This window comes from Pelodiscus sinensis, chromosome 3 (assembly GCF_052426305.1).
Source record: "Pelodiscus sinensis isolate ZL-2025 chromosome 3, ASM5242630v1, whole genome shotgun sequence".
Taxonomy (NCBI): Eukaryota; Metazoa; Chordata; order Testudines; family Trionychidae; genus Pelodiscus; species Pelodiscus sinensis.
The window spans coordinates 86,565,318-86,592,010 of NC_143054.1; the positions used below are offsets into that span (position 1 = coordinate 86,565,318).

At 45.0% G+C, this 26,693-nt stretch overlaps 1 protein-coding gene across 9 annotated transcripts in view; it reads right to left on the reverse strand.

The window, feature by feature from the left end:
- Positions 1 to 26,693, reverse strand: part of CEP85L (centrosomal protein 85L) — a 234,914-nt gene that overhangs the window by 10,799 nt on the left and 197,422 nt on the right. For 8 of the 9 annotated variants that reach the window (XM_075924054.2, XM_025184650.3, XM_089777223.1 and 5 more), the window contains 4 exons: positions 9,363 to 9,480; positions 7,586 to 7,762; positions 1,429 to 1,581; positions 946 to 1,100 (listed from right to left, as the gene is read on the reverse strand). In XM_075924054.2, the coding sequence (XP_075780169.1) occupies positions 946 to 1,100; positions 1,429 to 1,581; positions 7,586 to 7,762; positions 9,363 to 9,480 (603 nt within the window). The remainder of the gene's footprint in view (positions 1 to 945; positions 1,101 to 1,428; positions 1,582 to 7,585; positions 7,763 to 9,362; positions 9,481 to 26,693) is intronic. The other variant, XM_075924053.2, reaches the window with a different exon arrangement.

Consider the following 26,693-nt stretch of genomic DNA (forward strand, 5'->3'; position numbering starts at 1 on the left):
TACAGAAACCAGAGACCATTTCAAATATTTGTAGGCTTTCAAGTGAGACAAAACCATGAGCACAAATAAAAAGGTGCATCAGCTGTAAGCTGGAAACAATGTGCCTAGTGATCTGCCTGGCTAGATATCCCAACTGGCTAGCCTTTCATCAGTCATACCCTTTTAGACTGCTACTGGCATGTACATTTAGGCAAGTGGGGGATCCTAAACTAAGGTAACACCCACTCCCATAATAAGAAATTATCCTTTTCATAACCAAATAATCCTTTTCATTTGGCTCACTTTATTACAGAACTCCAATTGGTATTCTTCCTTTAAAAATTACACCTTTAAATAGTATAAAAATGTAACCTACGCCATAATGCCATTGTCTCATTAAATCATCTATCTGGAATTTTTCCATGGACATTTGCCAAATTTGTTCCTTTATGATTACATAAGGCCAGCAACAGGGCACCAGCTGCAGTTAAAGCTCCCTGTAAATATTCTCCCACTTCAGAACAAATCTCTCCCCACTCGGAGAGGGATGCTGGATTTTTAAATCTTTGGCCCTTCCATGGCTAGTTTACCCTGCAGCCAACTTCTCCTGAGCTTTTCCTACTCTCCAGTACAGGATTATTTAACTTGGAATACTGGGAGTCTCTGTACAATGCTCTTTTGCAGCACTTGCTTATTCTACTCCACTCTTATTGAGCACAACTCCATGATACCAACTGAGAGAGACTGTGGTTTTAGTCAGCCACTCCTCTGTTACCATATCATTGGTAAAATGAAGCAAAGGAAATTCTCATCATGCTTTCTGATGCATTACACTGTCACACTTTGTGTGCTAATATGTTCCTGTGAGAAACATAAAAGTCACTGACACTGTATTGGAGTAAAGTTACAAAGAATTTGATGGCTTAAAACAACAGTCCCAAAGCTCTGGGCAAGTAGTGTTCGTACCTTTGCACTGTGGCAACCAGGTCTTTTTCTTTCTTTTTCTGACACACAAGCTGCAGCTCTTTCTCCCTACATTGTGTTCTAATGTCTCCAAGCTTCTTCTCCAAATCTGTCACTGTTTCTTGGAGCTGCTTGTTCTTCTCTTCTAGAATCTGCAGCTGAGACATTACATCCAAATAGTCAAGATACAATGCTAGGTTCTGTATTAACATTACTTACTACATGCCCCAGCTTTACAGTGATCTTCTGAATACACGGTTAGCCTCGTTTTGACTGCTTCCAGCTACAATGTGCTAACCTCTATTTTTATTATCCTTGTTACACTGTTAAACCACCTTTTAACACTTAGCTTACTAACCAGGTGGGGAAAAGTGTGATACACACTGCAACTCAGACAAGAGGAATTGCCAAACCCACCACCAGAATATGTTTGTAGCTGTACCTCTTCTTTTAAGTATTCTTAAAAATCAGATACTTCTCTTTTACCTGCTTACTCTGTCTTTCTACATCATCCAGCGTTGGCAGGTCAGCCAGATATTTTTCTAGGGTTTCAATTCGTCTCTGTCTGTCTTTGTTTTGTTCAGATTCCTTTTGACATTTCTTTTTCAGGCTGTTTATATATCGGTCTCTAGTTTTAAGCTAAAAAGATAATAAAATTACATAATTTATTATGGTAGAAAATAAATCTGTACTAGTCAATCTAGAAATAGATTTTTCATTCTTAAAACTCATCAGATCCTTAGAAGGTATATTTTCAGCCCGAACTAAGGGTTAGCTATTACAGAACATTACACCAAAGGGTTGTTTATTTTGCTTAAATCCAGACCAGTTCTCATCTTTAAATATTTGCATTGTAACAAGCACATATGAAGCTACAGTTGTTTTACTCTAATTTAAATGACCCACTGACTGGGAATTGACAAACATCCTTATTTAACACATTCTTCTTCATGTCAAGTGCCCACAATGTGCTAGGAAGTTTCTCACTATTCTGGCTTGCTCTGCCTGTAAACAGAGATGGGAAGAACAGCAGCAGGAGAACTGGGACAAAACAAGAGGGTGGTCAGACAGCTGAAAGAGTCTGCATTTTGCTGTGAGTCTGTGTGGATCCTTGGAGAGAAATGACAGGCAGTGAATTGTTTCTTGAGATAATGCAAAGCCTGGAGTGAGGCTTCAATAGAAGAGCAATCTACGTGCTGGCTTTTTCCTACTGTTTATCCAGGTGAACAGGATTGGTGTACATTTCTTGTAATAAACATAATGCACTAAGAAAATACTCTGATACCATGCCATCAATTACTCATCCAAACGGAAACCTCTCTACAAGAACCTGGATTTTTGCTACTCAGCCAAAGGGGAAACCGATCTATGTTTGTGGATTTGAAGTCAGACAGCATTATATCACATAATTTTCAGTTATTTATCTACTATATATTTGAGAGAGCTTGTCTGTCTGTGAGGGAATGAGTCTGTCCATCCATCTGTTTAAGAACTCCTAAAGGATAACAATCAAGACCACCAAATCTTCCTGCTAGCGTCACTTAAAGCAAGGTCACGGTTTGACTGTAAAGACAATGGGATGTGCCTGGAATGTGATTATTTCTCATAACATGAAATGGGAAGGCTCTGCTCAAAGGACAGTTATTCTGTATAATGACCCCAGGGAGACAAAAATGAGCCAGAGATAGGGCAGCAGAGGGCAGGGCTGTAAGGGATAGCTATTTACTATATAGGAGAGTTTTCTTCTGTGGCATCTGGCTCAAAGCTGCTGCAGTGAGAGAGGGGGCTAGGGTAGCCTCTCTCCCTACAGCAGCCTGTATACTGAACCCTTCAGCCCCAGCTCTACCCAAACCTCCCACCCACAAGTGCCCTTTGGGGGGGGGGGGGAGGCTGGCGCCCTCCTTCGATTCACACAGGGAAATTGCTGACCTGAGGAATGCCAGGTAAATCTTCTGGTTCTGAATAAATTAGGATAGTTTTCTCTGATCTGTGGCACATTAGCTACTAGAGCATACAGCCCTACTTTAAAAAAATCCATATCATACATACATATTTCAGAGATCTTGGGTAAATACTCTGGGTCACAGCCAGGCCTGCCAACAGCAGGGAAAACGGAGCAACTGCCCTGGGGCCTGGTGATTCAAAAGTGCCCGGGGCTTCCAGCCACCACTGCTGCTACTAGTAGCAGTGGTGGCTGGAGCCCCAAAACCTTTAAATCACTGCTGGAGCACAGTGCAGCATGCTCCAGGCAGCTCAGAGCTAGCACCAGGAAGCTGAGGGTCATGGTGAGGGATGGCTGCCCACGGCCCTGCCCCTTCCATCCAAAGCAACTGCCCCTTTTGGGAGTGCATCTCCCCTTCACCAGGGGCTTGGCAAGTCTGTTGGCTCCCCTGGTCACAACCCACATATGAGACTTAAGGCATGGCCTTAGATAGGGCACTAGACTGGGGAAAAGAGGCTTGGTTCTAGTCTAGCCTCTGCCACTGACCTGCTGGGTGACACTGAGCAAGTCACTTCACATCCCTGTGCCTGTTTCCTCTCCTATCCTTTGTCTTGTTTTTAAGGCAGGGACTGTTTTTCTGCATATGCCCACCAAGCACAGTGGAGTTCCAGTCTAGCAGATGCCCAAAGGTACTGCAGTGGTAATAAAAACAATACCTAGCTCAAACCAGGGGTAGGTAATAAGTGGCCTGTGAGATGGACATAGTTCACCAGGGTTAGCCCCTGGCGGGCCACCAGACACTAACCCTGGCGAACCACGTCGGGCCCATAGGCCGCTTATTGCCCACCCCTGTCTTAAACAGTGCTTTTAATCAGTAGATCTCAAAGTGCTTGCCGTTAACAGTGGTTCACTCATAATACTCTTCCTGCATTACCAAGTGTTATTTCAACACTCATTTTATAATATACACATACAATATAAACAGGTTGCCAGATAGCATCTTCTGAGGACAGATGTCCTAAATGTTTGGGTTTATATTACTTTGTGCAACAGCTACAAGAAATTTTTTTAAGAATTAATATTCCTATTTGGACTAAACCCTTTAGGAATCTGAGCCAAAAATTTAAATTTGACACAGCCCAACAACTGCATCAGAGGACATCACAATGAAATAGCAGCTTTGTTAAGGCAGATTTACTAAGGGAATCTTAATTCACCATCAGTCTGCAAGATAATTTCTTTGCTATGTTTGAGAACCAAGATACGTACACCTGTACATATTCCTGGCACTTGCTTTATTAACAAGGACTTAAAAAAAGACTACTAAAAATCTTCTCATTCAGGATCTGATTTAATGAAAACTCTTCCCCTATTGCTCAGGTCAATAATCTAGCAACTTAAAGGATTAGAAACACTTGTCACCATGAATAAGTGTGAAATGTATCCTTTTAAAATATGAAATGCAGTTGTTGTTTCTGTGTCTAGCGCTGAACACATCCATACTGCTGAAAATACAAATGCTATGTGTGACACTGGCAACGTCAGGGTCTAATGATAGAGTCTATAAAAATGATTACTAGTTGACAACATCTAAAAAGCTTTTCCAGGGACAGTTTTCTAAACAAGTCAGGATCCTTGGGGGCTACAGAAGGGCTGCATACAAATTAGAGATGTGAGTAGTTGACTATCCGATAAGCCTAAGCTTCCTGGGTAGTTGACAACTCGCCCCCCCCTTCACCCCCACCCCACACTTTACTGTCTCTGATATAGAGGTAGCAAGGGGCAGAAGGGGGAAGCAGGAGCCGGTGGGGAGCTGGCTTAAAAGCAAGTCCTCCCCCCCCCATTCCCATAATACTGCCTGTTCCTTCCTCTCTCCCCCCCCCCCCCGCACTGCTGCCTCTATCAGAGGCAGCAGCACTTGGGGCAGGGGGAGGCTGCCATGAAGCAGCTTCTGCCTGCGGTGGGCCCACACTTGCCACAGGCAGAGGTTGCTTTGGCAGCAGCCCCTGTCCGTAGGGGGTCCCAGGACCCAAAAAAAGCTGTGACTGAGCAAGCCCAGACAGTCCCAGCTTGCACCAGGCCCAGGACCTACCCTCACTGCGCCTCCACAGTTTAAACATAGTAGGAGCTGGGCTGCCTGCTTGCCCACCTCCTACTACATTTAACTTGCAAAGCCGCAGCGTGGGTAGCTCCTGGACCCGGTGCAAGCTGGGACTGAGTGCCTTCCCTTATTGACTAATCGTGTAGTTGATAAAAGTTCTATCAACTACACGATTAGCCAATTACCCACCTCTTCACATCCTTACTATAAATTCTGTTAAGTTTTAAGATTAGTTTTTATATGAATCTCTTAATTATCAGGATTTCAAAATATGACACAGCATTCAGGCTAGTCTAAGATAGTTCTTACCAGATCAAACTCAAAAGTATTTGGATGTGCTCCCCAAACCTATGGTCCTCCAAAATGCCTTTGCTACTCTGACATCTCATCTTCCTTGAGAGGATGCTGGTCTTGTGCTTTCTTCAGTGTGGTTTTGCACAACTATTTGGCCCACTAAAATCTTCCATCATTTTCACGGACTAATACTATGGCCTTCTCCACATCTCCCCTTTTTCTTCTCTTCCCTGTTCCTCTTACACCCACAATCTGAGTTTTCTTTCCTGCAATCACAGTATCCTCTTCCCCTTCTTAGAGGATTGTTTTTCCGGTAAAGGTCAGCCCTCGAAAGTTAGTATTAATGTCACTATTAAAGTGGTCTATGAAACCTTAATTTGGTCCTCTTCTATGTAGCTGGGGTTCCTCCCTTACTAGGTGTTTGTTACAAACTCCTGCCCCTTGTCTTGGAATGGAGAACCCTACCACAGCCTTTAGGGAGGCAGGAATTCACCAAGAAATTATAATCAGCAAATAGTTCCCTTGATGAGGAAAATAAACGTCAGTACCCTCAGGATCAATTCCTAAGTCACTGATCAGGGGCCTCTTCCTCTTTTGGCTCTGACTGATCTTAACATTAGTACAGTTGATGATGCATGGGGGTCATGCAAACAGGCAGCCTACTGGACTAGGCTCTAACCCAGAGTTCAGACCTCCTGTCAGCGGTGTCTCTACAACATGTGTCCTTTCTGGCCCTACAGTCCCTCCCTTCTGCCACTGTAATCCAATCCTACTTTAATTATGTGATCACATCCCCCCACCCCCCCCGGTTTCCCCAGGATCCCTGCCTCATTCAGTCCACAAGCTGAATGGGACTTAGGGAAGAAGTCATGGCTGTGCAGTGAATTAGGCTGCAGGGAGTCTGCCCAACTCCTAGAAAAGCCCAGAATCAGCGCAGGCAGCAGCTTTTCACTCATGGATTGGACACATTCACTCCAGAAGTAAGAATGGCTCAGTTTTTGAGACCTGTCTCTGCTGTATTAGAGACAGCCATTCTAGGCCCAAACTTTCCACGCTATTTAACAGAAATATGTTTGTTTATTCATGTTAATAGGTGCTTCAAATCACATGAATCTTCAGACTGTTTAGCTGAGGTATAGAGATGCAATTTTCCTTTAAAGTGATATGTTGAGCAAGCCTAACTGACCAGCTGAAATAAGAGTCAGCCACAGGCCTTAACTGGTTTCTGAATACTATTTATAACATTCAAGAGGGGTTCAGACCCATTCATGCTTGTCAGGAATAGATACTGTTTCTATTGCAGACATGATATAATGATGTTTTGTAAATATTCTGAGTCGTCAGTTTGTACGTCGTATTTTAAGATTTCTCAGAGGAGCCGATGTCCCTTCTAAGGGAACTGCTCAACTGAAGGTAAGTAAAGAAAACAAAAATTAAGATTTCAACAAACCATAACAAGCCTTTGTGCTTAGCAGCCTACAGCCTTCTCTGCACTAGGGAAATTTAAGAAACAATGTTTCTCTTTAGTTCCATTCGCATTAGCAACCACAAGAGCCACAGTGGAGATGGGTGATTTCAGCATCAGGTCAGATATGCTTGCAGGGAGCAAGCTTAATTAACATGGTGCTGAAGATGGCAGCTGGAAGAGGGAAAGTCATTTACATTCATAGGGTAACACCATTGAAGCTGTCCACAGCTTTTTCATTCCCTCCAGGAGAAGCTAATGCTATTTCATTGAGTTGTTTTTCTGCTCCCTCAGTCAGCATGGTCTCTCCCTGGTTCTGAATGTTCCAGAATTACATTCATATTCACAAGTTACAATCCATGTGGCAGACATGTTATGGTACCTGTGGCAGTAGTTTATAATATCTGATTGGCTGTTATTATTTGTTACTTGTATCACACCTAGAGCTTTACTGCAGGAGGCACTGCACACATGTACAGGATAGCAAGACTGCCCCTGTTCAGAAGTCTTAAAAAAAAAAAAAAAAAAAAAAAAAAAAAAAGCCCCTTTCACTTTGGATGGGGAATTCATGCTGCCACTCAGTTGGAGGTCTGGTACTTTTCTAATGGACACAGTTCACACTGTGATACTCGAGTTTCACACACAGCAACTCCACTTAAAACGAACAGCACATAACACTGGAACAAATGGTGAATTATACCTGGCATGTTTAAACACCAGATTGTAGATTGGCTATAGACATTGCAGGATAATTTAGTGCCTACACATTAGTTGCTGTCTATTGAAAAAATTCCAATACAACATGGCACGCAGGGGACACCTAAACATGAAAACCACCTACTTTCTCTTCCATCTTCTTTTTCTCTTCACTGGATTTGTTTGAAATTTGCTTGAGAAACTCATTGAGCTGCATTTCCTTATTCTCAACTGATGCAAGTTTTTGCTCAAGCTCACAGTGAGACACTGATCTTTCTGAAAATGGAGCTTGCAATGATGTGCTCTCATATTGTTGATGCTTCTGAAAAGAAAAAGTATAGTTGAGTGCAGCTGACATTAGCTTTACATAACCTAGAGAAAAACGCTCTCGCTTAGTGGACTGTAAGATAGGCACTGCATTATTCAAAGAAACTTGTTTATTGAGGATAGGTGACACAGCACAAGCTATGGAAGATAATTGCTCTAGTATTCATTAGGCTGTACCTACCATACAAACCCAGTCATTCCCTGGTTCATAGGCACATATTCATGCTAGCTCTCCTCAAACTACCATAGGTAAAAATAACACAAGCTGGGGAATCACACTTCTAGCTGTAGTGAAGCACACAACTTTACTTTTTTTTTTTTTTTGTACACAGCTAGAGTGGGACTTCATTTTCAGTTGATATCGGATGTCTGAGCTACTTGTAAGCAAATTTCTGGAAGTTATTCTTCTCTTCCACAAAGTATATCTAAATTTGGCAAATCAGACTTTAAAATAAAAAATGACAATGATCTCCATAACATGCTTAAAAGGAGATGGTCAAATTTGCCCCAAAATTTAGAGTTTTTTCTTTACAGATATCTTCGTTTTCTGTACTTGTTTCCTACTCAGAACATTTCATTAGAACCCCAGAAAGCAAGCCAGACTACAAAGTAACTATGAACAAACCAGAATATTGTAATGGTACTTAATTGGTAGAAGCTGTTTGAAAGATGGTAAACATTATTATCCCTGTTTTTTAGAGGGAGCAATGGAGGCACCAAAAGGTGGACTGACTTGCCCAAGGTCTCAAAAGTGGCAGAGCCAAGAAAAGAAACTAGGTTTTATATCTGTTGCTCTGTCTACTGCACTGAGTCATTTCTATTGTCATTGTCAATGGTGAGAGAAGTGCAAGATGGAGACAGGTAGCAAGAATGATGAAAAAAAGTAAGTTGCATTTTTTAAAGTCTTTCCATTTCAATAATCTACATCAGAATGTATAAGGCTATTTGATTACGTTAAAAGACATAATTTTTGAGCTGACGACATCTCTAACAAAAGCAGACAAAATATTCAGAATCATTTTTAAAATCTTTTCAAAGATTAAACAAGAATTACCGTTAAGAAAAGTAACTCCTGGGAATAGCTACTGAATAAGCCAACCAAAGCAAAAATCCTCTGAATCTTGATTTTAAAATTGCTGTTAATTGTGAAAAGCCTTCGTTAATGTTTTATATAAAGTTTATTATTTACATTATTATATGTACACCTGTGCATAACACCTTTGCGTAACATCCTTTGTATGGATACCACTAACAGACTCCGCCTCAAGCTGAGGATGACTGATAAAGAACTAAGGGGGCCAGGGCATGCATGTGCCAGCAGTGCCATGAGACAGCTGCTGCACACAAACACCATGACCAGACTCTTCTATCAAAAATATCTGATTGACGGCATGGGGATGCACAGCCGCCTGTAGCGGAGCACCCACAGAGACAGCATTTGAAGGAGCATGAGTGGCAGGCAATATTACGGACAACAAACAATTCAAACAGCTTTACTTTTTTGGCCTTCAATGGACTGTGGACATGTCCTCAGGTATTTCAAACTTGTTCCGTTTATATATATTGAACTATTCAAACAAAAATAACTATCCTACCTGTAAATTTGTCACATAGGATTCTTCACAATTCCCAAGATGGCTCAGCCTGGCATGTTGAGCCCGTAATTCATTCTCCCTTATCTTCTGATATAAACTGTTAATTTGTTGCTTCTGCCTGTAATGTATAATATCAGATTATTTTAGGAGTGCAGAGAAAGAGAAAACCATTAATCTTGAAGATTTATACCTATAGCACTATATGCTACAGCAATAAAGACCAAATTTCAATTTACTTTGAGTATGTGCAAGAGAAAACCATGTGCTCCACTTGGCCAAAGTTAGATGTTTCACCATTCTGATCTATAGCAAACCTGGGATTTCCCATCAAATATGAAATCCAGATTTAGGCTAGAATTGGTGACCTACTGGGCTATGAAATTCAGACTTCTGCTAAGATACATGGTAACGTATTTCCCATGGAGCGTGTACAAAATTTACTTTGGAGTGTCTTGAGACTACCATGAATCTGATAAGGAGAGATGTCTTTGATACCAAGAGTCAGAAAAGGGGCGGGGAGAGATGCGAGAAAAGCCACTCCGCGTCTCCCTGGTCTGCTGGGGGGGGGAGGGGGGCACAGCTAGTGCGCCCCCCCCCCCCCAGCAGACCAGGCTTTTCTTGCCGACGCCTGAGGTAGAGCAGTTGGGGTGCTGCTGGGTTGGTCCCGCCGCGCCAAGGGTCGGCGCTACCAGACCAACCCAGCAGCACTCCAGATGCTCTGCCCCAGGCGTGTCCGATTCAGCCGCTGCTGGTCAGTTTCAACAGCAGCTGAATCTGGACGCCTGGGACAGAGCAGCTTGGGCGCTGCTCTACCCCAGGTGTCTCCAAGTCAGCTGCTGCTGAAACTGATCAGTGGCTGATTCCAGGAAGCCCAGGGCAAAGCAGCTCTGCCTTGGGCTTCCTGTAGTCAGCCGCTGGTCAGTTTCACCAGCGGCTGAATCGGGGACACCTGGGGTACAATATGTACCAGTTCCGACTTACGTACAAATTCAACTTAAGAACAAACCTACAGTCCCTATCTTGTACGTAACCCGGGGACTGCCTGTAAATATTATGTGTATATTGGGATGTATGGGCAAAACATAAAAAAGGCTTAACTGTAGACTATCTGAAGACAATTCATTAAATCTAACTCATACAAATATGTAATTTTCAAAATTTCATATGATGCCATGAGAGTTCTGTTTTAGTCACCTCTCCTTACAAGTCTACACAGAAGAAATGAGTTCAGTTAAAAAGGAACGAGTAACACCGGAAAAAATAAATTTGTTCTAAAAGAATACAATAAAAGCTACAATAAACAACTTCAATTTGGATCTTTATGCACTACTGCATTTCAAACAATAGCTCCAAATCCTGGTATGGAGGGAGAGAATTTGAAAGTAGAGAATATATGATCTTTATTAGCAACAGACCACACATTATCATGAGAGGGATGATGAGGTCTTAAATACTCTTGTGTTCTTGTTCACAGTTATTAAGGATGGGCAGAGCAAAGTTTAGCAAACTCATTTAATATGAAACCTCTTAATCAGAGGTCATAGCAGGATGCTAAAAGGTAAGCAGTTATTATGGTGAATTATATATTTATTAGAACATTTTCACCAAGTTTGATTTAATTATGTAACTATCACTCAACTGTTAAAAGTGACAGTTGCTTTAAATTTTGCTTTCCTGAACAAATACTAAACAGTTGAAATCAGCATTTAAAAATACTACTGAATTTCAAAGTACATCACTTTTTTTAAAACAACAGTCTTCTTCCCATCCTAATCCTCACAGGAAAATAAAGTGAGCCAAATTAATCCCTGGTGTGAATGATTATAATAGATGGAATTCATCTCAATACTGTCCTGTTTGGTTTTCAAAGTGTAATTAGAATTTATCTGCCATTTTAAAACGTTGTCAACAAAAGACATAATGGAAACAGTTCCGTATAATTCTTATTCAGTTGTATTCCTGAAGATGAACTCTCCCACAGAAAACTAACTTCAGGTCATAATAAAATAAAACTATAAAAACTGACAGTTATTAATCAACAAAGAATGAAAAATAAACACTATAATGAATATATTCACTAGAGGCAGTCCCCGACTTACGCGGATCCGACTTATGTCGGATCCGCACTTACGAACGGGGCTTTCTCGCCCCGGAGGTCGAGGTGGCGGATTGCTGCCTGCGAGCTCTGGGGCGAGAAAGCCCCGTTCGTAAGCTGCTCCCGGTGCCCCTGGTCTGCTGGAGACGGTCCCCAGCAGACCAGGGGCACCGGGACTGAAGCCGCAGCCGCGGTGGGGTCCCACGCCTCTGAGACTTTGCAAGAGCAAAGTCTCAGAGGCGCGGTACCCCGCTGCCGCTGCGGCTCTGCTCCCCGTATCCCTGGTCTGCTGGGGGGGGGGGGGGGGGCCGCAGCTAGTGTGCCCCCCCCCCCCCCCAGCAGACCAGGCTTTTGTTGTGGACCCTGGGGCAGAGCAGCTGGGGGCGCTGCCGATTGGTCCTGCAGCGCCGCTCTGGGCACTACTGGACCAACCCTGCAGCACCCCAGCTGCTCTGCCCCAGGTCCTGATTCAGCCGCTGCTGGTCAGTTTCAGCAGCGGCTGAATCAGGACACCTGGGGCAGAGCAGCTGGGGTGCTGCTGGGTTGGTCCAGTAGCGCCAAGGAGCGAGGAGCGGTGCTACTGGAGCAACCCAGCAGCACCCCAGCTGCTCTGCCCCAGGCGTCCCCAAGTCAGCCGCTGCTGAAACTGACCAGCGGCTGACTACAGGAAGCCCCAGGCAGAGTTGCTCTGCCCCGGGCTTCCTGGAATCAGCCGCTGATCAGTTTCAGCAGCAGCTGACTTGGGGACGCTTGGGGTTCTTAAGTTGAATCTGTATGTAAGTCAGAACTGGCGGTCAGTTTCAGCAGCGGCTGAATCTGGACGCCAGTTCCAACTTACATACAGATTCAACTTAAGAACAAACCTACAGTCCCTATCTTGTACGTAACCCGGGGACTGCCTGTATATGCATATAATCCTGTAAGTCTTTGGAGCTTTCTGACAATGAAAGAAGTCATACCACATGCATTTCATTGCTGATGCTGTCATCAACTAGGACAATCTTAATCCTTTGTTACCCCACAGCTGTTATTACTAATCCACTATATAACCATAGGCTGTGAGGTCTTTGTTTAAAACAAAAAAACAAAAACGTGTGTAAGAGGTTCAGATGATCTAACAAATATAGCTTGTGCACCTCACAGCCTACCTGTTTTCAGCTAATGATTTTAGCATTTTCAAGAAGATTCTTTAGGCTCTTTTCAAATCTCTACTCAAATATATGGAAAAGTTTAATATCAGGGTTGGTAGGCCAAAAATTAACCAACCTTGAAACAGATAGCTAGTTTCACCTTCCAGATGGAGCTATTATTAGAATAGGTCAGCTTTAATATTAATCACGTTAGCAGTGTCCTCTGTCTTCACAAAGGACAAAACTAGAGCTCACTAAATTTTTTGTTTGGCAATTGTTTGCAAAATAAATAAATAAGTAAATCAATCAATCAATCAAATTTAACCCCTTCATCCCCAATTATTTCTGTGGGCAATTTTTTTCCAAAAAAATAGCATTTTGACAAAAGTGAATTTACATTTTTTTTTTTAGCAAGCAATAGCTAAAATTTCTGATTGCAATGAAAACACGGTCTCATTCACAGGATGAACATTCATTCTGAAAAGCCATCTCTAAACATTCAATACCGAGTGTAGGAAAAAACCCACTAACAACATTACTTTTAAATACATGCACTTTTAGTTGCTTCAACTCAGTTTCTCTATTGTCAGCCAGAAGATAATGAAAAGTGTTTTGAGGTTGTTTTTTTTTAATTTGTTTTTTTAAATCTCAGACTTGGCTTCCTGTGTATCCCAGCAGGATCAGCCTGAGGAAAAAGGGGTGAGAAGAAATGACTTGCATACCTCTAAATTGCCAACCAGTTAAAGGAATGGAATACAGGGAGCCAAAAATGTATTTTTATATAAAACAAACACTGAGAAATTAAAAGCACTCTTTTGGGAGGAGTGTTTACTGATAGATAGAGAGATACCTATAAAGAAATGTTCATTAAAAGGAGATATTACTTTCTATTTTTGTAGTCAAATAATTGATACAGATATAACACTGAAGTTGTTTTTCAAAAAGATTTTAGTCTGCAAGACATCTCAACTCTTTTCACCTTTTCTTCAAGGCGTAAAGCTCTGATCCTGCAGCAGAAGAGAAAGCTTTGAAGATTCTTTTTAAAACATGAAAGATTCTGTTGTACCCAGAATCCCATATTGAATTCTCACAGAAAAAAATCTGCAGTGTAGCTGTTTCATTTGGGGGACAGGGGAGTGGGAAAATGAATTTTAAAATGTGGGGTTTTTTTCTTCTCAGACATGATCTGCTTATTATACTCTGATTATAGCAGTATATGTTTCTTCCCTTGAACTCCTAAAAAATTTCAAACCTGTATCTTCAGGATATGTTCGTTGGTCACCTTACCTTCCTCTCCCCGTTATTTTTTTTAAACACCATTATTATGAATCTAAAAGGCCACATTTGATCTTGTTGTATCTAGCATTCAACCCAACTGAAGTCAAAGGGATTACCCAAGATGTGCACCAGGCTATAGCTGGTTCCCATATATTATATTCTCAAGTCCCAAATGCTATGTGCAAGATTCTGATATACCTACAGTAAACCTTTTTATTTTTCACTAGGGGGTGGTGACCCCTGCTTGCTATGCTTTCTCTGGGGTAAGGCAGGCACAGCTCTCCTCCCAGCCACCGCGGAGGGGATGGCCGGCAGCCGTACCATCCCCAGCCTGTCAGCAGCTCCCTGCTTGGCCAGCCCCAGCCTCTTTTCCCCCGCCCTGCCCTCCCCCCCCCCCAGCTGCAGCCAGCCCCAGTCTTTTGGCTGCCCCCAGTCCCCTTCCATGGCCACAGCCAGCTCCGGCCTCTCGGCCCCCACACTGGTCACCAGCCCTGACCTCTCTCCCCACAGCCTCTCAGCTTCTGCCCCACAGCTCTCCCACACCTCTCCCTGGTTGCAGCCCCAGTCTCTTGGCCACTTCCGGATGCCGGAGGAGGACTAGGGCCAAGCCAGGGGGCGGTGGCAGCAGCTCCTCACTGTGCTCTGGGGCCCAGACATTCCAGGACCCAGCGGGGAACTGCTGCCCCCGCCTGGCCCGTGTTCAGGCTGCCGCCTGCCTGGCGCTCCAGCCTCAAATTGAAAAAAAAAAAAAAAGTTTTACAGTGGCCCTTTATTCACAGGTATGTTCACAGCTTATGCCAAGCTCTTTTTTCCAAGTCATTTGGCTTTGCCCCTGGCCTCACAGAATGAGCTACCGCTCTGTCACAATTATGTTGCACAGTTGAGAGGGTTTCCTGTTAAACGCAGCTTGATGCAAGAAAGGATACTGTGATAGCATGTCCAACCCACACAGATTTGGAAGGGCTTAAGGTGACCAGGCATGTCAATTAAAGCCACAAGGTGCACCTGGATAAGTCAGGGAGCAGGGATTGTGAGCAAGGCCACCTGTGCAGGAAAAGGTAGAACCTATACAACTAAATAGCTATCAACAGACAGGGAGGCTAGAGAAAAGGGCAGTCACTCGCTCGGAAAAGGGAGGAGGTTTGGAGCTGGTATTCCCAGAGAGAGAGAGCGAGAGAAGGGTATCCACAGTGGTAGGAAACAGTCCAGGGAAGGAGCAATGAGAACAGAGAGAGAAAGCTCAAAACTAATTAGCCGAGAGTCCCTGGACTAGTACATGGAAAACAGGGTGGACCCATGTTTCCCTACCAGTTAAGAAGGTAGTGATTGGGAAGACTGCTGGTGGACTGTACCCCAGAGGGCTGAGCCAGGAAGATGATGCTAGATGGTTCTAGAGCAAGAAGAGCTGCAGACTGGACTCTCAAGAGTTAATACACAGAGTTACCAGGTGGAGGAACCAGACCAGCAATGAGGGTGCATCCTGGAACTGATACATACCACATTTCATATACTGGGCTGATGTAGGTCTCAGCCCCATAGCGACATTTTAATTTAGGACCATACTCTGACAATCCATTCACCTTATGCAGGTGGACAGGAGCTGTGTATATGTGGGAGGGAATGCAAGAACTTCCCTTACGCCCCTTGAGCAAGGGCCTATCTGGAATGCAGGGACTCCAGAGATGGAAGGGACCGTTCTGTCTCGATGCTTACACCAGTCTTGCACCAGAGTACAAAGCCGGTCTAACATGCAAAAGGGAACATATCACTTCCCATGGGAACACTGCACTACAGGAATACTCCCTACATCTGACAAGATGGCTGATGTGACTTTGTCTAAAGGGCATTCTAGTACTACAACAAATCTGTTCTTATATGCCAGTTTAGCTGTTCTCTATATAAAGTTATAAAAGAGACAAGTGATGGGAAATGCCGATTTTGCACTTCATTTGAATCTCACCTCTTGTACTCAAATAAAGATTTATTGGAAAAATCCCACATTAATAGCCAACATTCTATGGCACAGCATTTTCAGAGTGGCATTCATTAGGATGTTAAAGATCTTGGATTATCTCTCCAATGACCACTGTTGTTAATAAACAGGCTGGTTAAGATAAATCATTTTTCTGACTCTCTTCCATGTTAGGAGGACAGACTGGACACAAATGTCATTTTCTCGTGTTCAAAATATACCAGTCTCCTCAAGGAAGGCTAACTATACACACCTTTTACATATATACATGTATGCACACAGAGAATGCACGCAGCCCCTTAACTGGTGGTTAGATCCATGTGATAAATTGCATTAATCAGACACCTCTGACCAGCTCACCTAATCTCTCATCCCTGAACTAAATTCTGAGCAACATGTTCTAACATGAGTAATAGATTCAAAGAATTGAGGGGATAGGTCATTTGTTCTTTTAAATCAGCCTCCCAGAGAAATGTTTCCTTCACTTGCAAATGTATGCTACTGTGAGTTTCTTCATGGGAATATTCAGTTCCGCACCAGTGGCAGATGTAAGGTCCAGTACACTTCAGAAAACTTAGGAACTGGTGCTTTATCCATCAGACAAGGATATTACCAGTTTTATAACAGATCAAATGGCAAATGGAATGTCACAAGTTACTGAGAAACAGATGCATTGTAATATGATTCACTGTTGTATTAAAGTAGCACACAGATGTCTCAAGTAGGACCAGGATATACATGTCCAGTATCGCAAGACCTCCAAGGACCAAACCCTAAAGCTCTGATCACTGGTACAGGATGGAAAAGGAGAAAGGCCTAATCTGCAATGTTTCTTTATGAGCCACCTTAAACCTGCAATTAGCTCAAACTGAACACTGCTCTTTCCTGGACCGCAGGGGAATTGAATTTGGCATGAAGAAAGGAATACCACACTTGGAAGTTAAGAAGAAACATTTCTCTGAAACATTTTTTTTTGGGGTGCCACTTTATGAAGCAGTCCAGAAATGGGAGTGTTAGAATAAGGCGCAAGGAAAATGGTTAGTAGCGAGTGAAGATGAAGCAGTCAAAGATGTACCCAACTATTTTTTTAATCACATGGCTGCCACTACCACAGGGCACATACAGAAAGGGAGGAATATACATAGAGTTGTCTGCTCAGAAAATGGCTGGATCGCTACAATATAGGGGGGCTACGTCTATACTTTAGGCTTCTTGCGCAAGAACTGTTTTGCACAAGAGTTCTTGTGCAAAAGGTTTTCCACAAGAGCGCGTCCACACTGCCATGGGCTCTTGTGCAAGTGCGCCCATGGCAGTGTGGACGCTTTCTTGAGCAAGAAAGCTCTCATGGCCATTTTAGCCATAGAGCTTTCTTGCACAAGAAATTCATGTTGCCGGTCTTCAGTGCCTTCTTGTGAAAGAGCTCTTGCTCAAGAATGCGCATGCAGTGTAGACTCTCTGCAAGTTTTTGCACAAGAACAGTTGTTCTTGCACAAAAAGCCTGCAGCGTAGATGTAGCTGGGGAGTTTTATCGTTTTGGGTATGTCTACACTACCACCCTAGTTCGAACTAGGGTGGTAATGTAGGCAACCGGAGTTGCAAATGAAGCCCGTGATTTGAATTTCCCGGGCTTCATTTGCATCTCGCCGGGCGCCGCCATTTTTAAATGTCCGCTAGTGCGGACTCCGTGCCGCGCGGCTACACGCGGCACGGAGTCTGCACTAGCGGACATTTAAAAATGGCGGCGCCCGGCGAGATGCAAGTGAAGCCCGGGAAATACAAATCACGGGCTTCATTTGCCAACTCCGGTTGCCTACATTACCACCCTAGTTCGAACTAGTGTGGTAGTGTAGACATACCCAAAGGGAGGACTGAAACCTGGAAGTGTTCCTGCCCCACAGTAATCCTGAGAAACATCCTGAGGGCGGGCCTTATAGAAATATGAAAATACAAGTCTTTCAAGTTGAGGGCAGCGTACCACTCCCCCATTTCCAGGGAGGGAATAATAGTTGCCAATGTGACCATCTTGAACTTTGCTTTTGGTATAAGGGCATTTAGATCCCTTAGGTCCAAAATAGGTCTGAGGCCTCCCTTTGCTTTGTGGATGAGGAAGTACCGGGAGTAGAATCCCCTTCCCTCAAATTCTTGAGGAACCCTTTTCGCCATCCCTTGCTGGAAGAACGACACCACCTCGATTCAAAAGATGCTTGTGAGAGGGGTCCCTGAAGAGGGATGGGGATGGGGGGGGGGTGGGAGGGTGGCAAAGAATGGAAGGGAGTGGAATATCCCATTGCCACTAGGCCAAGGACCCAGCTGTCGATTGTAATCTGGGCCCAAGACTGGTAAAAGTGGGAGATCCTATCCCCAAGGGGGGAGAGGGGGAGGGAGTCTAACATGGGAACTAGTACTCTGTCCTTGGGTGTACCTTCAAAACGAGGACTTGGGCTGCTGAGGAGAGGGTGGCCCTCCTCCCCTTTCTGAGTCCAGACGAGACCTATGCCTCCTGTTGCGTCCATTGGAATTACTGTTGCCGGCATTTTGAGGCCTGTGCCTCATTTGATAAGGTCTATAGCCCTGATAGGGGTGCCTGCCCTGTGGTTTCGCGTTGAACAACTGCCTCTGTGTGGCCAGCGTGTGGATTCCCAGGGACCTACACGTAGGCCTGGAGTCCTTTAGACTAAGCAGGCTGGCATCCATCTGTTTGGAAAAGAGGCCCTTTCCCTCAAATGGCAAGTCCTGCCAAAAACTTGCAGCCAGACCCCATGGAGCATCACAACCCCTGTGGCCATCATACATGCCGCTGAGTCTGCTGTGTCCAGCATGGCCTGCAACACTGTGGAGGAGATAATTCTACCCTCCTCCGTCAGCACTGCAAACTCCTGGTGGTAGTCTTGTGGCAGGCGTTCTTTAAAATTTATCCACTGCCATCCAGGTATTACATGCATACCTGCTTAACATCGCCTGTTGGTTGGCAATGTGCAGCTGAAGGCCTCCAATGGCATATGCCTTCCTACCCAGCAGGTCCAGTTTTTTCGGCTCCCTGCTTTTGGGGGTAGGTCCTGGCTGACCCAGCCTCTCTCCTTTTGCCCTGCCGCCTGGACTATGAGCGAGCCTGGAGCCAGATGGGAGTATAAATGTTCATGTCTGATCTGGGGGACAAAATAGCGCTTCTCTACTCCTTTCTGAGTAGGCGGGATGGATGCAGGCATCTTCCATAGATTGGTGATAATTTCAGAAACCACCTTATTGAGTGGCAATATCAGCCTCAGTAGTGCATCTGCTGAGAACATGTCGATAATGAGATCTGAGTCTTCACTGACGACTTCTGCCTGCACCCCCAAATTGGCTGCTAGATGGCGCAGCAGCTCCTGGTGGGCTCTAGCATCCAGAGATGGCATAGACAGAGCTGGGTCAGCCAGGGCCTTGTCCAGAGATGATGACGAGGACTCTATTACCACTGGCTAGTCTTGAGTTGGGTCTGCCACCTGGGAGGTTGCCAGGGACTGTGGTTGGTCCTGCACTCCCTGACCCTCACCCTCTACCTGGGGACACAACTGGTCCCTCTGTGGGCTACCTACATACTCCGAGGCAGGGTTCTAGACAAAGGGGTCGCTGGATCGAGACTGAATGGAGCCCTAAGTAGACGGTGCTGGACCTGGCATTTGGTAAGAGGCCCAGGGCGTCCAGAATGGCCACTATGATTCGATCAGGGGTGGCCATGTTTGGTGAGGCTGGTATCCCTGGTGTCAGGACCGGTGCCATGAGCGGGATCAGTGCCGAGGAGAGGACGTATGGGAGGATGCCCCGGACCGTACTGATTCTACGTCGGACTCCGATGAATAGTCCAACACAGACTATGGCAGTGCCATCGAGGGAGCCTGGGAGAGGAGGCAAGACTGGTGCTGAGCCATTGATTCATGTTTGCCTCAATGATCAGGAGGCCTCGTTGGAGCAGGTGGGAAAGCCCCAGGCATGCCCTGATGGGGTGCTACTGCTGTGTGCCAGTCCATTACCATCTCCCAGTACCGACTGGCCCAGAGACAAAGGTGGCAGACCTTCCTGCATGGATGGCACTACTGGTGCCGCCGAGGTCACTGAAACTGACAGTTTTGCTGGTACTGACAAGGCCACCGGTGCTGCCACAGATACTGGTGCTGGCAAGGCCAGTGGTGCCACCATAGTTACTGGTGCCGACAAGGCCACCATTGACCCTGTATGTACCCTGTGCCTGCTTCAAATGAAAGTCTCTCTTTTTCACTGTGCAAGGCTTGCAAACTTTGCAAATTTTACAGTGCTCTGACTGATGGGCTTCCTCTAAGCACTTAAGGCATGAGTCATAGGGGTAGCTTTTCGGCATAGACTTGTGACAAGTATTGCAAAGCCTTAAGCACATGCCCTGCAGCCCCAGGCAGGTGGTGAGACAGAACAATCCCAACCACCAACTAACTCATGACTAACAACTAAAACAGTAACTACAAACTGAGACAGCTAAGGGAACATTTGGAAGCAAACAACTGTTCCAATGTTGCCACAGACGGTAAGAAGGAACTGAAGGGAGGTGGGGCTGAGCAGGTCACAAGTGAAAAGTTTCTGACATCTGTGTACACACACCCGACTGGAATTGATGTGAACAAGCACTTGAAGATATAGAGGCTTTTGCTTTTTAAAGATACAGCCCACTTCAAAACTCATACGAAGCTTAAAATTCTTATTATGCAACCTATGAAGATTAGTGTGCTCAACTGTCTAATCACACACACCCAAACACCCTTTCCTGAGGCCACGCCCCTTCCCCTACTTTCCTCTGAGGTCCCAACCCACTCACTCCATCCCACCTCCCTCCAGTTCCCCCCCCCCCCCGCATCCTCACTTTCACCAGGATAAGGTAAGGGGGTTCATTGCAGGCTCTGAGCTGGAACTGAGGGGTTCAGGACTGAGCCTGGGGTCCAGTGTGTGGGCTATGGGAGGGAGATTGGATTCATGATGGGACTAGTTGGGGGGGCAGGAGAGGGTTCAGAGTGTGGAAGGGGTGCAGGCTTCAGGAGGGAGTCCAGGTTTGGGGTGTAGGAGGGGGACAAGGGTGCAGGCTCCAGGAGGCAGAGGCAGAAGGCTGAGATGTGCAAGGGGGTGAGAGATGCAGGTGCCAGCCAAGAGGTGCTTACCTTGGGTGGCTACCACGTGACAATGCAGTGGGGCTAAGGCAGGCTCCCTACGTGCCCTGGCTCTATGCAGGTCCTGGAAGCAGATAGCACATCTCTGCAACAATGCGTCCCCTAGGGTCAGAGAGCTAAGTGGTTACACATGCTGCCCCTGCCTGCAGGTGCTGTCCCCACAGCTCCTATTGGTGCCATTCCTTCCAATGGGAGCTGCAGAATCAGTGCGAAGGATGGAAGCAGCATACAGAAACCCCGCGACATCCTCCTTGCTTAAAGTCTGCAGGGACTTTTAGCAATTTAAAAATATCCTGGATTGGCTTCAGTGGCCTCTGGGAGATATTAAGCCCAATTCTGAGAGACTCCTGGTAAAACTGGGATGACTGGCAATCCTAAGGGAGGTAGTGAAAGACATTTCAATAGCTTCATTTCCATTTTAGTGATGTAAGATGTAGATGGTTGCAGAAAGGTTGTGCCTACAAGTTGTTGTTTTTTTAATGACAAAATCACCATGAAAGTTTACTAGCAAAGGTACAAAACCCTCACTCCCACCTCTTACCAAAATGATCCATTATAAGGAAAAAGCTAATAATAATTTACTCAGATGCTTTCCAAAAAGTGTACTATTCTGATTGTGGGAAAACAGAGTTTTACAACATGTTCCCAATAGACCATAAATATACCAGTCTTGCTCTAATGCATGGCACTTCCACTGATGTCACAGACAGTTGCACATTCATATCCAGAAGAGTATATGGCTTTTTATAGACCATTCATGAATTCACTGCCATCCCTTTCTAAAATCTCTGCAAAAATTACTGTTTCAAAATACCATTTCTATGCTTACAGTAATAATGTAGACCATAACAAAATACTCAAATCAAGAGTGCTACAATTAAGCACTGAATAATGGACAGTGACGTGCACATGATTCAATCACAGACAGTACAATGCCAACAAACTAAGACAAAATAATTGGACAAAAGGAAAGAAAATTGATCTAATTCACCAGTCTAAATGAAAGCTCTAAACACAACTTCGCTGCGGGTATGAAGTCAATGATTAAGCAGCTGTTCTAAAAATCTAAACTTTATTATACCCTGAGGAATGAGAGCTATTTGCTAAAACTCTAACCTTTTACATTTACCTTTCCTTAAAAAGCAGTATGGACGCCCCTAAGCTGTTTGGAAGAGAACACTGCAATCACTGCTAAACACAGTGTTATTTTCAGTAGCTTATGTCATATGTTCAGATATTTGGCATTTATTCACCCAACTGTCACACACAGTTCCTGCCAAACAAATAGTGTCAGTACTGCCTAACTCTGTAATGGGAATGCCTAGATGTAACGGTTGGTTATGTTCTGAACCACTCCAAATATTATAAAACAAAGGTATATTTGGGCTAACATTTTTAATACACAAAGCAAAACAGAAGCCTGCAGAATTCAAAATGTGACACTTGGCATTTACCAAATCAATAGAAGATCTCACTGCTCCCTCTAGTGTTAAAAATAAGATGTCAAAACAAAATCCTTGAAAATACAACAAAGTGAAAACATTCCAGGTTTGGTTATGTTTCCAAGCTATTCTGTACTGTGTCCAGTAAAGCATTCGGCTTGTAAACAGCAGAGAGAGATGAGAGAGAGAGCATGTGTACATACACACACCAAAGGCACTTCACTGTATTTCAGATCTAGCACAAAACACCGATTTTGATAAATATTACCCTATTTCTGCACTATGAAACAGGAACCTAACATTGCTGTCTGCACTAAAAGAGCCAATGTTATATATATTTCTACAGGTTGGACCTACCTGGTCTAGTATCCTTGGGACCTGACTGGTCTCAGACTAAGGATGTTAAGAGGCGGGTAACTGGCTAATCACATAGTCAATACAAATTGTACTGTTACACAATTAGTCAATAACGGAAGGCACTTAGTCCCAGCTCGCACCAGGTCCAGGAGCTACCCCCGCTGTGGCTCTACAGTTTAAATGTAGTAAGAGCCAACCCGGCTCCACAGGAGGGCGGGGGGCGGGGAGGGGAGCTATCCCAACAGAGAACTGGGACCCCCCCCCCCCCCCACAGACAGGGTCTGCTTTCAGAGCAGTCTGTATTCATGGAAGCCTAAGCGGGCAGGGGCTGCTCCATGGGATGTGGAACAGAGGCTACTTTGCAGCAGCCTCCCGTCCCTTCCCCACATGCTGCTGCCTCTTAGCTTTTAATCCAGCTCCCCCCAGCACCAGCTCCTGCCTCCCCCCCACTTACTGCCTCTGATACAGAGGCAGCAAAGGGGGGGGGTGAGAGGAGGAATGTGAGTTGTCAACTCGACTACTTGCTCACATCCCTATCCTGGACGAGGGATTTTGCTGGACCAGGGGAAGTCAACTCCAGCCCCTCTGCTGATGGACTCTAGGCTTTTCTGGGGTCCATCAGCAGGCCCCAGGAGCTCCACACCTGGCTCTGTTGCCAGCTGGTCTGGCTCCCCTCCTGCCCCAGGGGCCACAGGAGCTCTGCTGTCCCAGGGCTACTGAGGCTCAGCTGTTCCAGGACAGCTGGGTCTCTTCTGTCTCTGGGCTGCTATTCTGTGGCCAGTCTGCAGACACCAGGCTCCCGACTCCCTGGCCTCTCTGGTCAGGATCTCTTTGCTCCAGCTATATCTGCGGTCTTATAACATCTTTCATTCACAACATCCTACTGGACCACGGATGTTGCTGGACCAGAGAGTCCTGGGCCACAGACTTTCAACCTGTAGTTAATCCGAAAAAACCTTGAGTTTATGTCTTGTAAAAACTATTAAAGGAAGCCTATTTTAATTCTCACCTTTAAACTTCTCACTCAAAAGAGGTATTAGACTATTATTTTAAAATATCTCAAATCATTGGCTTTAAAACAATCTGTAAATCATTATTTTTAAAGCAATCACTTTGCCAAAATGAAGGATTGCTACTCAAGAGGAAATCCTTCCCACACACTATTATTAAGGTGCATGATGGTAATTCACCATATGCTTAGCACTAGTGCTGAGTAGCTACTTAAAGCAAATGAATATAAACTGACTACGGTTTTGTTATGCATCTTTAATAGCTTCCGTTATACAGTCTACCACATTTAATTGAATGAAAAGTAATCAGCATAAAAGTCTTTTCTAAGAGATGCAAATAGACCTGTATTGCCTGTCATCAGTGCAAACAGAACATTTAGGAAGAGAACTAAATGAAACATTGCTACAGAGGAAAAGGGGCTGAGAATTACTGTACATTGTAGTCAGATTTTTTTGCCATTGTGGTAAACAGATTAAAAATGTTTTCAGGGATGGACATCAAGTAACACAATCAGATAGCTAGAATTCAAACTGTCATTTCAGTCAAATGAAAGTCCATGAATAGTTGTGATAATGAGATGTTTAACAGAAGAGGAATGAAGAAATGTAGAAATATGAAAGCAATGTTAGCTGCCATTCTCTTAAAACCTAAACACAGAAGGTAAAATGCCAGCTAAGATGGCCAAAATGGTATAAAGGGGCTTGGAAAAAATCCTCTGTCACAGCACTGAGAGACAGCCATAGTCTGTGCTCCAAGAACACCATCACAGACGTGCTGATGTAGCAGAGAGTGTGCTGGAAGGAGGAGCGACGTGTCAGGAGAGGGGCTGTAGCCCTGTGTTTCTCAACCTTTTTTTTAATAAAGTACCCCTTTAAAAAAAATTATAAGCACCCCCAGTACCTACAGTTTTGAGACGCACAAAAATTATTTTCTATTGTTGCAATACATTTGTTTAAACAACTTAATCATAGCCAGGTAGGCGATGAAATTGTTGGGTGTAAAAAGTATAAAAATAATAAAGCGCTGTAAAACTTAAAAGAAAAATTCAGTTTTCTCCAAATTTTAGTTGTGTTGATGTATCTCCCCTCCCCACAGACCTCTCTCGAGTACCCCTAAGGATACTAGTACCACTGGTTGAGAAACACTGCCCTAACCCATAGCACTGCTCTAGCTCAGCAGCACTGCTGCACATCACATGAATGGGGGAGACTGCCGTCATTTAGAAAGCCCCTGCTCGCTCCCTAAGGCATATGTAAATTATGCCCAAAGCCTCTCCTGCCACTGGAATAGCCCAAAATAAGAAAGATGCAGAGGAGGTTTTCAAGCACAGGAGAGTTTTTCCTGCATTGCGTAATCTACACTATCGTATTTTATTAGGGAGGATAGTGGCTCACAGAAAACAGTACCTAGTCTTTGACTATGACAAAGGAAAATCAGTAAACTGATCATTCCACTGGGATGGAATATGTATGGGACATAATTCTATTGGGTGTGAAGTAAACTGTGTTCAAATTAGGGAAGTAAAATCCTATTTAACCAGTTAAATGGAGGTGGGCCAGGCTGGATCGTCCCTCCACAGCAGGGGTGGGTTGCTCTGGCCACACTGGAGCAATCTCTGCCTGAGGCATGGTGGGGTGCTCTGCCCAGACAAGGCCTACTGAAGACGGGCTGCTTCACTCAGGCTGTTGCGCTCCCTGCCCGTGGCATGTTGGGCCCAGTTGGGCTGAAGCACCCCCAGCCCACAGCATGGTGTGGCGGACTAGCCATTCTGGAGCAGACCTCTGCCACATTCAGGGGCTACTCTGGCTAGGCCAAGCCCACTGTGCCACACCGTGGATGGGCAGGGAGCTGTTCCAGTCCTGCTGTGCTGGAGCTGCACCCCCGCTGAACCAGCCAGGCCACCAGTTAACCATAACCAGTAAGCATCACCCGGGAAGGGTGATGCTTACAGGTTAACCAGTCACATCCCTAGTCTAAACGAGCTACATGAATGCATGACAAGAAAAGAGCCATTGGCATTAAATAATAAGGCATAAGATATTCAATCCACCATTCCTGTCATTAGCCCATAATCTTATATGATTATTTATGTTCTGCAAATCAATTGTTAATAAGAGATTTCAAACGCTTCACAATTAGTACAGCCCACACAGGTTTCCATTTCCTCAGAGGTAAGAGTACTTTATTAGATGGACAGAAACCAAAATCCCAGTTTCCAAATGCTCTTTGCCATTCAGCTCCAAATTTCGTGAATCGGGCTCACATCTCTTCTAGAGTAGCCAGGTTTCCGGTATTCACCCAGACAGTCGGGTATTTGTGGGCTCCGTCCAGTAAAAAAACAGAAAATACTGGACATATGAAGTGTCCAGTATTTCCTGTTTCCCTCGGACGGAAGCATGGCGGGGACAATTTTTCCTGCCACGTCTGGCGGGGACGGGAGTGTGGAGCGTGGCAGAGTCATAGCAAAGGGGGGCAGGAGGGGGCACTTTCTGGGCACCACAAGGGGGGCACCGGGCTGGGGTGGGAGTGGAGTGCATGTTGCTCTGGCCCACGTGACCAGCAGAGACCCAGGAGCTGGTCACGTGATGCCTCCCTCTACACAATGTGAGCCAAGGCAGCCAGGCCAGGCGGCATGAGCAGTGGTGGTGACTTTAAAAGTAAGATTAACTTACCCAGCTGTCCCATTCCTCCTTTGCCTGGCTCTGCGGGAGGAGGGGGAGGGATCTGATTGAGGCGGGGCGCTCCCGGCACTGGGGATGCCTGGCTCAGGGGGAGGGGTGAGTGCACGGGGATGGGGGCTGCTGAGGGGGGCCTGGTTCTGAGGCAGGGGTGAGTGCATTGGGATGGGGGGAGAGGGGAGTCCTGGCTCGGGGAGAGG